Here is a 10854-nt window from a genome sequence, read left to right on the forward strand (position 1 = left end):
TGGTTAAAGCTCCTTGGGTTATAACTGAGCTGTAAAGCAAGACACTGAGTTTAAAAATAAATAAATAAATACAAATCAGAGCCTTTCTGGCTCCTTCCTACTCTAGAGCTTCCCCTAGGGATAAAATCTCTTAAGGTCCCAGTGGGATGGGGCCAGGGAGAGGACTCACTGTCCTGGGCTCCAGGAGACAATCCAATCCAGCAGTATGCCTTTATCATGCAAAGCGCTCTCAGGGTAAACGCTAGTGATAAAAGAGGGACCCTGGCTGAGCCCACCAAGCAGTGGTGAGCGCGCGCCCTGAGTGCGTGCGTGCGCGTGTGTGCGCCTGTGTGTGTAGCAGATGAGGCACAAGTAAAACCCAAAAGCCAATTTATTTCCCACTTCTCAAGTATACACTCAAGTTCAACTCAGACTTCCACAAGACTTGAAAATTCCGTAGCCAATATCTTAGAGAAATCCTCATGCATCAGGACGCAGTCCGAGGTAAAACGCAGAAAGGAGACAGCAAGGCTGCAGGAAAGAAGCTCAAAAGGCTAAGCGGGCGAGGTGGTCGTGGGGTGGCTATGATCCTGCATATTTTTTCTCCCAGTGCTTTTACTCTCCATACGTCCCGGAACTTACTGGCCTGGACAGGGGTATGCACTTACACTTGTTTAACAAGAGGATAACCTCTCGCTTTCAACCTTTCAAACTTTGGAGTCTAGGAGCGTGGCTAGTACCGTGGGGAAGCAGCGATTTTCCTGCAAAGGTTTCTTCAGGAAAGGAGCGATCAAGCTACAACCACCCTTTTGCCTCGCGCTACTCTTCCTAAGATGTAAAGGAAACATAAGGGGCTTTTAGGCTCCTATAGACCCGGTGGGGATTAAGGACGATTCGGACCTTCAGAACCTTTGAATCTAGCCATGGAGGAAGGTTGCAAGAACAGAAAAATGATGGTTGGCAATCCCAGGAAGAAGCAGGAAACACCGAAAAGAGAATGAGTTTAGGCTGTGAGCTGGGACTAGGGGGTGGAGAAAGACAGACTTATCCCCCTCCAAATGACACATGCTGAGTTTCCTAAAACGATTTGGACATTTGAGCACGTGATCAACCTTAAACCCAAACAGAGAAACTAGAATACATATGGAGTCCTACTCCCCGTGAGCGCGTGTAAACTACCTTTCTACCTGGTGCTCTGCGTTCCTTACCTACAGTCATCCCTACAAATACAGATAACCCCTCACCCCTTTCCTCTTCCCCTTCTCCCCTCTGGTCACACCCGAGAGCAGCCAACCCAACTGCTGCCCTCGGTCCAAGCTCCGGTCTTAGTCGCCTGGGGGACAGAAAGGTTCCCGCCACCCCCTCGGGACACCTCTAGAGGAGAGCAGGGGAGTAGGCGGGAGGGAACCAAGCTCAGCAGGAAAAAAAGAGTTGTCGATCACTGCTCCAAAACGCTTCCTGCCCACTTCATCTTTTGAGAGGTCAAAGATGTGGAAAGGTCGCGATCTGGCAGTCTCCAACTTTCAGCTGTTTCAGTTGCGACAATGTACAGGAAGGTAAGAAGGGAGGGAAAATAGAGGCCCTAAGAGCCGCAGGGTGGTCAGGAAGTGAGACTCGGGGTAGAGTTTGGGGGTACAGACATGTCCATGGCAGGCGGCCACAGGGCTGGCTTCCTGAGAGTGAAGTTTGTTTTTTTTTAAAGGGGAGGGGGTCGGGAGAGCAGGAACCTAGGAAGCCCTTAACACAGCAGGGAGGAAATGGACAAAGTGACGCCCCGGAGCCAGAAAGGCCACCCATGGAGCGTCCGGAAAGCTACCGGAGCAGGTGTCTGGCTCCAGGTCCTAGCGCGCCACCCCGCAGCCTCAGCTCGCCTGGGATCCTACCACTGCCGCCGCCGAGATTCCCGCCTTGGGGAGGACCCATGGAGGTCCCCAGAAAGCTCGCTTTATTTTCAAGAGCGCAGAACCACGTCTGCCCTCATCACAGATAGTGCGGGTCCTCGTCGCCTCCACAACTTTCTCCATCCAACTTTTTCAGGGTCGCGCACTTGCCCCGGCTGCGCGGGCTCTCGGGCACGCGGACCAGTTCTGGGTGCATCAGCAGCGCGAGAGGCACTGGGGACCCACGGTCCCGCACAGGATCTGGCTTCACAACACAGGCCTTCTGGCCCGCATCTCTACAAGTGACTATCTCTGCAGGCCAGGACGCTGCAGGCCGGCGCAACCCGGAGGATGAGTGCAACCACGCGTGCCACTTCCCACTCGCCGGTGCGCCCGACCCAGGCCGGGGACCGCTGCGCGCGGGCGCTGCCAGCTACTTTAGCCCAAAGAGGTCCCTCTCCGGGCTCGCCCTCCCTCTCGCGTCCGCTTCCGCGCGGGAGAGAGATGCGCAAAAAAAAAAAAAAAGATTCAATACAACTCCAGGATTCGGAGGAGGCAACCAACGTAGCTCTCTTTTCCAAAATGCGCCCTCCCGCGTCCCTTCAGAACTCCCGAGAGGCAGCAACACCTTCCCACAACTTTCTACGCCAAGGCCATTTGCAGTCCCGCGTGCGAACGCAAACTTGGGAGAACAGAGTCCGGCCAAGCTCGTTCGCCTTCCACTGGCTGACCTCCCCTCCCCCACCACTCCATCCGGCTGGACTTGGCCGGACCCTGGGCGCCACGGTGCTGCCCGCGGGCTCGCTTACCTCGCATGGTGTAGCCGCTCTCCTGCTCTGCGTAGTCATGAAGCTGCTCCCAGCCCGAACCCCGGAGAGCCCCAAAATCCGCGCTCAGCACGAGGGCAGAAGGTGGTCGGTGAAGAGCTGTTCTGCTGAGAAAACCATCCCTTTAGGCGGACGCCGTGGCCGGAGGGTGACGTTTGCAGGCGCCGCTGCTGTTACACTAACAGTTTTGATGATGGTGGTGGTGACTGTTTTGTTTTGATGGCTGTTTGGTTGTTTGTTTGTTTTCAGGAAGAGTTAAAAAAAAAATTGTCCTGGCTGGCTGATGCCTGGGTTTTGTTATGCTTTCCCCCCTTCTCTCCAATGTGCTTGCTTTTTAAAAATGCCACCGCCTCCGGCTCAGAAGATTTCTTTTGTGATCACTTGGACTGAGGAGGAGGAGGAAGGGCAGCAGCAGGAGGAGGAGTTGGTGGTGGTTTTGTTAGTTACAAAGAAGAGGGAGAAGGAACAAGGGGGAGGAGGTAAAAGGAAGCAGAAAGGAAAGAAAGGAAGGCGGTGTGGATGGCAGAGCATGTGCGTTTTCACATGACATCTGTGCCTGTTAGCGGATCCACAATGTGAATTTTCACTGTTCAGTTACAGGGAGGAAGGGAGCGAGAGAAAGAGAAGAGGAGATGGAGAGAGAGTGGAGAAGGGGCTTATACACCAGGGCGGGCTGGCCCCGGACTCGGAGGCCCCGCCTCCTGTCAGCGCCGCCGCCAATCAGAGTCCGGCAGCGCGGGGCGGGGAGGAGCGCGGGGGCGGGGGCGGCCAGAGGCGGGGTGGGCGGCTGGTGGGGGGAGCGCAGGTGGGGGGCGCGAGGGCTGCAGGGGGCCCGCGGGGCTCGGAGGGCCTGGAGCCTGACTGTCCCAACCTCTGGCAGGAAGAGAAGTACTGAAAGGGGGTAGTGGCCAGGTCTTCAGGTGACAGTCACCTCCAACTCCAGTGGAAGGGAGAACACCAGTTCTTGGGGGTGAATGAGGCGACGCTGCCTGGTGTCATGGTCTGTCCATTCCTCGAAGCCCAGATAGTTAGTGCATAGTTAGTTTTGAATTTATGACAGCTCTCCGCCCAGTTCTTTTCTGTAAACTGTGCGTCTCTAGCTGGGATGTTTTGTGTAGGACCCTTCCGTTTTAGTGCAAGTATAACGCAAATCCACTTGCAACACTTTTGTACAATACAGTCCTGCGCAAGTTGCCTTATGCTTCTTTTTAAAGACATCTGTCAACTGGCTTCTCACTCTTCCTCCTCAAGGGGAAAAAAGCCCCAACAAACCAAAATGGGGAAGAAATTGCCTTTTGTCAAGGAAATGCCTTTTTATTAGCATGAAGCGATTTCTCAGGCAATGGGCCACCAGACTCCAGAACAGCCGCCACTGAGCAGTGTGATCACATTAGTGATGGAAGCCAAAGGAGTTAAGTGCAAAGGCTGGGACAGTTTGAGTGCTGTGTCCACTCTTTATCTGATGAAGACCAGAACTCTAGGTGGAAAGAGCTGTTAATTACTAAGAGAAGGTATTTACCTATTTAGAAGAGATTGGCAAAGGCTTTGTTTTCCTTGGGTGAAAATTATCATCTATGACCATTTATTCATAGTTTTAACAGTAATTTCCTGCTTATCAGCCAAACTAGGGAGCTCCAGTGGCCTAGTGGCAAGAAGCTGCGCTGCAATGCCAAAGGTACACAGTTCAAATCCACCAGTTGCTCTGTGGAAGAAAGATGGCCAATTTCCACCCCAGGGATTAAATGTCTTGGAAAACTGGCCACAGGGTCAGCTCTGGCTCTGTTCCAACTCGAAGGTCAACAACAACAAACAAAACTACTTCTGTAAATATTTCCCTCTCAATGGGCAACTAAATATGTCCTATGCACATTATATCTGTTTCTCTTTGAAAAGCAGGGAGCTTCTTAAATACTTCACCAAATCCAGCAGCCTAAAAGTAAGAGAAGTGAAAAAAATAGCAATGAAAAAGTAGCAATGAATGACTCAGGATGACTAACAAGAACAACAACAATAACAACCCCATTTTAAAGCACTGAGGTTTCTACTGTTTTCTGTACCAAGGTTACCAGGTGGCAGAGCAGACCTCATCAACATTTAGCATCTAAATAATTTTCTTTTTATTAGTATTTATTCACTGTACTTCATGAAACACAAAATACAACCCAGAGTTGCAAATCAGTTAATTAGATCATTGTGCATTGCCAGAGTAGCCACCTTCTCTTAAATTTTAAAAAAAAATGGCTTACTGGCTGACTCTTCACCAGTGTTAAATTGAGGTTTGCTATAAGCCCTCCCATTTGCAAGCCAATGTGTAATTTAGGAAATTTCTAGTATTAAGAGTGAAACCTGATTGAGTCATTAATTAAATGAAATGAACAAAAGGAAGTTACTGTTCAGAATAGTTATTCCCTTATAAATACCTTTCCCCTAGATTTGTAATTGACACAGTAGTTAATCTTTTAAGATAATATTTAAGGCTCCCTGGTTTTATCATTTTTAATCAAGTAAAATATATTCATCATAACTACATTAAAGCTGCACTAAGTTATGCCTAATTTAGTTGCTTCATTAAAAATTACTGAATATAAAATAGTCAAGAAACAAATTGTGACTATATCATTTTCATTTCATGTGCTTAAAGCTGAGACACAGAAATGCTGAAAATTCAAAATCCTTTGTAAACATTATAGTTATTATTAATTTTATTATTTTAAATTTACACTCCTCATTAGATAAAAGAAAAAAAATCAAGTATTTTAACTCTTCTACGTAGTCTTAAATTCTTAAATATTTTTAATACTGAAAGCTCTTCTCCTTGCTTAAATGTACTTTGTAGTACTTAAAAAAGTACTTAACACCTATATAAAAAATACTTTTTCCTTCTAACATAATTTTGTTTATCTTTGTTTTGTAAAATTGCATATTCATTAATTTCTTCTGAACATTACTGTAAAAATTATTCATTAGAATTAATTGAGAAAACAACAGATCCATAATCTAAAGTAATATAAAAGTTTGGGTTTTACTTTTCCCTCCTGTTTTATAGTACTTTAAATGTTTAATAATTCTTTAATTGATTAATAAATTATTAATCTTTAATAAAGAATTCTCTAAAAATCTTTAATAATTGGTTGGTCATTTGAAGTGTCTTATTTATCTATTGCTGATATAAGCAAAATACAATAGATGGATGGCTTTAACAAACAGGATTTTCTCAGAGTTCCAATCACTCACTGCTTGCCATGGAGTCAGAACAGCTCATAACTGAGTTTGCTCCTTTTATCCCCCCTCAGAGTGATTGGTAGACTCTAACCACCTGTCACTGGATTGGCAATGCAACTCTCTAATCTAGTAGAGCACCCTAGCTCCGTCTCAGAATGGGTTGTAGTTAGGTGCCACCTAGTTAAGTACAGCACAGAGCAACCTTATGAATTACAGAACGGAACCATGTCCTATTTTGTGGCTTCCTTCCAATCCCTGACATATTCGAGCCCATTGCTGTAGTCACTGTGTCAATTAATTTCATTATTGATCTTCCTCTCTTTTTTCCTGACCTTCATCTTTCCTAGTATGATTTCTCTTTTCAAGGAACAGGTCCTCCTACTAACAACCTATATAAGGTATGTGAGACAAAGCTTTGCTATCCTCGCCTCCAAGGAGCACTCTGGCTGCATTTTGTCCTAGACATATCTGTTTGTTCTTTTGGCAGTCTTGCAGATATTCAGTATTCTTTACCAACATCACAATTAAAAAGCATTGATTCTTTTTCTACCATCTTTATTCATTGTTAGGTTCTCAGCTGCATAACAAGTGATTGACAAGACCATGGCTAGAATCAGGTGCACCTTAATCTTTAAACTGACATCATTGTTCTTCAGTACTTTGGAGATGTTCTTTATCACAGACTTTCCAGAACCAAGTGTTTTATTGTGGATCCAAGAAAGATGAAATAATTCACAATTTCATTCCTCCCCCCCCATTTATCATAATGTTGCCTATTGGCTCAGCGACAAGGAATTGTGACTTCTTGATGGTAAGATGTAATCCATATTAAAGCCTCAAGTCTTTGATCTTCTGCAGCAAGTGCTCAAGTCTTCCTCACTTTCAGTGTTTGTTGTTGTTAGTTGTGTAAAGTATGACTCATAGCAATCATGTGTACAGCCGACCTGAACTCTGCCCTGTCCTGTGCCATCATCATCCTTTTTGACACCTTTGAGATCATTGTTCCAGCCCGTTGCTGTACTCACTGTGTCTCTCTATCTCATTGGGGTTTTTTCCTCTCTTCATTGACTCTCCACCTTTCAAAGCATGTTTTCCCTCTCCAAGGAAGAGCTTCTCCTAGCAACATGTACAAAGTATGAGAGACAAAGCTTCACCATCTTTGCCTTCAAGGAACACTCTGGCTGCACTTTTCCCAAGACAGAATCTGCTTGTCCTTTTGGCAGTCCATGAGACGTTCAGTACTCTTCTCCAACATCACAGTTCACAGGCATCAATTAATTCTTCTCTGCCATGTTATTAATTGTCTAGCTCTCAAATGCACAGCAGTTTATTGAAAAGACTATAGCCTGAATCAGGTGCACCTTAGTTTTCAAACTGACGTCATTGTTCCTAACGTATTTTCGAGGAGTCCCTGACAGTGGACTTTACCGATGTCTCCTGATCTTCTGACTGCTGGTACCAACTATGTTGATTGTTGATTCAAGCAAGACTAAATCATTGACAGCTTCAGTCTTTTCTCTATCTACCATGATATTGTCTGTTGGCTTCATAGTGAGGATCTTGGTTTTCTTGAGGTTGAAATGTAATCCATACTCAAGGCTATATAGTTCATTATATTTTGCAGAAAGGGTTTCAAGTCCTCTTCGTTTTCAGCAAGCAAGGTTGTACCATCTGCATGACTCAGGTTACGGATGAGTCTTTTTCCAATCCTGATGCCACATTTCTCTATATAAAGTCCAGCTTCACAAATTATCTGCCCAGCATACATATTGAATATGTATGAAGAAAGAATATAGTGACTCATAGCTGATCCTCTAATGGATTTTCAGAGGTTGTCAATTGCATAAGATGAAATCTCTCATCTTTGTCTGCCAGAGCAACTGATGATTTCTAACTGCTTGCCTTTGGGTTGACAACACAACTCCTTACCACTACTAGGCCACCAGAACTCCCACAACCTGGCTTGCAAAAAAGTAAAGAGGACTTGAAGCACTGGTTGCAGAAGATTGAGAACTATATATCCTTTAATAGCTATCATATCTTACTATCAGGAAAAATTCCTAACAACTGAAACAATAGACAACATAGTTGGAGAAAAGACTGAAATTATCAGTTTACTTGAATCCACAAGCAACACCATGGTGGCAACAGTCATAAAATCAAAACACACGTTGCATTGGGTACCTTTGTTGTAAAGAACCTTTCCAAAGTGCTAAAGAGTAATGATGTCAGTTTAAAGACTAAGGTGCACCTGATAAAAATCACATTTTCCATTGCTTCCTATGTTTTTAAAAATTAGACAATGAAGAAAGAAACACTGAAGAAGAATCAATGGCATTGAATTGTACTGATATTAAAGAGTATTTAATATTCTGTGAATCATCAAAAGAACAAACAAATCTGTCTTGGAGAAAGTGCAACCAGGGTGCTTTTTGGAGGCAAAGATGATGAAACTTCACATCACATACTGTAGGATGTTTCTAGAGGGGCCAGTGCTTGGAGAGGTGAAGGATCAGTGAAAGAGAGGAAGCCCTTTGATAAGATGGATTTATGCAGTGACTGCAACAATGGGCTTGATTGTTAGAATGGTGCAAGCTAGGACAAGGTTTTGATCTATTGCTCATAGAGTTGTTATGAGTTACATTGTAATTGTTAGGTGACATCGAGTCTAGTACTACCCATAGAGACCCTATGAACAACATCTGAACTCTGTCCTATCCTGTGCCATCCTCAAACTTTCTGACACCTTAGAGCCCATTGCATAGTCACCAGGTCAATCTACCTGGTCAAGGGTCTTTTGCTGGCCCTCCATGTTTTTGAGCATCATTTCTCTCTCCAAGGAATTGCTCCTTCTAGCAACATGTCTGAAATAATGTGAGGCAAGGCTTCATTATCTTTGCCTCCAAAGAGCACTTTGGCTGCATCCTCTCTAAGTCATATTTGGGTGTTTTTTTGGCAGTCCATGGGATGTTCAGTGCTCTCTTCCAACATCACAGCTCAATGGCATCAATTCTCCTTCTGTCATCTTTATTCATTGTCCAGATCTCAAATGCATAGCAAGTAATCAGAAAGATCCTATCCTGAATCAGATGCACCTTATTCCTCAAACTGACATCATAACTCCTCAATAATTTGGAGAGGTCCCTAACCGCAGATTTTCACAGTGTAACATGTCTCCTGATTTCCTATCTTCTGGTACCACGCTTATTAATTGGGGATCCAAGTAAGATGAAGTTATTGACAGTTTCAATCTTTTCTCCATCCATCATCATATTTCTTTTCTGTCCAGTGGTAAGAATTTTTTGTTTTCTTGACATTGAGATGTAATCCATATTGAAGGCTGCATTCCTTGATCTTCTGCAACAAGTGCTTCAAGTCCTCCTCACTTTCAGAGTGCAGGACTGTGTAATCTGCATAATGCAGATAATTGTTGAGTCCTCCTCCAATCTTGATGCCACTCTCCTCTTCACAGAATCCAGCTTGTTAAATAATTTGCTAAGCATAAGGATAGAATAGGTATGGAGAGCAACCCTGACATACACCTTTCTTAATTTTAAACCATTTAGTGTTGTGTTCCTTTGCTCTGTTTGGCAACATCCTCCTGGTCTAGGTATAAGTTTCACATAAGTACAATTAAATCTGGGATTTCCATTCCTCTCCATGTTAGCCATAGTTTATTGTGATCCACACAGTCAAATGCATTTGCTTAGTCAATAAAGCACAAGTAGTCAATCTTCTGGTATTCTTTACTTTCAGCCAGGATCTATTTGACATTAGCAATGATATCCTTGGTACCAGATCTTCTTCTAATTTCTGCTTGAACTTCTAGAATTTTCCTATCTGTGTACTATTCTAGCCATTTTTAAATGATCTTCAGTAGTATTTTGCTTGCATGTGGTATTAACTATATTTTTTCATAGTTTCCACATTCTGTTGGATCACCTTTCTTGGGAATGGGAACAAATATGGACCTCTTCCAATTCATTGGCCAGACAGCTGTTTTTCAAATTTTCCTGGCATGGAATGGGTAGTGCCTGCAAGTCATTTTGTATCACATCAATTCCAGTGCCTTACTTTTTGCTAGTGCTTTCAATGCAACTTCCACATCCTCCTTTATTACCATTGGCTCCTACTTATATGATACTTCCTGAAATTTTTCAGTCAGTTTTTTTTTGTGTGTGTTATGATTCTGTGTATTCCCTGTATCTTCTTTTGATGCTTTCTTGATAATTTGATATTTTGCCCATTGTATCTTTCAATGCTGTGACTTGAAGCTTAAATTTGTTTTTCAGTTCTTTCAGCTTGAGAAATGCAGAGCGAGTTCTTCCCTTCTTATTCTCCAATTCCAGATTGCTGGATATTCCATTATAACACTTTGCTCTGTATTTTCAAGCTACTCATTGAAATCTTTTGTTCAGCTCTTTTACTTCAGCATGTTTTCTCTTTGTTTTGGTTCTTTCTGGTCTATTTAGTGCAATGTTCAGTCTTTTCTGACATCCATTTAAGTATTTTCTTTCTCCTCTGTCTTATCCTCTTACAACTTACCTGGTCTTCAATCATCGATGATAAATGCTTTAGACTTATTCTTAAGATGATTTTGAAATTCAGATGGAATAGATTTAAGATTATATTTTTGTTCTTGTGGATTTGTTTTAAATTTTATTTGTCCTCAATTTGAACTTGCACATGAGTAATTAATTGATGATCAGACCCACAGTCTGCCCCTGGCATAGTTATTTTTTTAACTGTTTTTTAAAAATAAATTTTTTATTTTTTGTTGGTTTATTTACAAAGTTCTCATACATTGTTTTCAACATCAAATTGTTCCCATTTTATTTACCACCCTCCTCTCCACTCATCAAATTGTGCAACCCTATGTTTAACCACTCCCCCTACTCCTGCCCATCCTCACCGCTTCTGCTCCCCTTCTCATCCCCCTCTCCTTG

The 10854-nt window shown here is 43.5% G+C and overlaps 1 protein-coding gene across 1 annotated transcript in view; it reads right to left on the reverse strand.

Moving 5' to 3' along the window:
* The window catches only part of RORB (RAR-related orphan receptor B), a 278025-nt gene extending 274698 nt beyond the window's left edge, over positions 1-3327 (reverse strand). The window contains exon 1 of the mRNA XM_006891994.1: positions 2669-3327. Within this exon, the coding sequence (XP_006892056.1) occupies positions 2669-2675 (7 nt within the window). The 5' untranslated portion in view covers positions 2676-3327. The remainder of the gene's footprint in view (positions 1-2668) is intronic.
* Positions 3328-10854: the final 7527 nt, after the last annotated feature.

The sequence above is a fragment of the Elephantulus edwardii genome, unplaced genomic scaffold (genome assembly GCF_000299155.1).
Source record: "Elephantulus edwardii isolate Elephantulus edwardi_28Jun2011 unplaced genomic scaffold, EleEdw1.0 scaffold00108, whole genome shotgun sequence".
In the NCBI taxonomy this organism is placed as follows: Eukaryota; Metazoa; Chordata; class Mammalia; order Macroscelidea; family Macroscelididae; genus Elephantulus; species Elephantulus edwardii.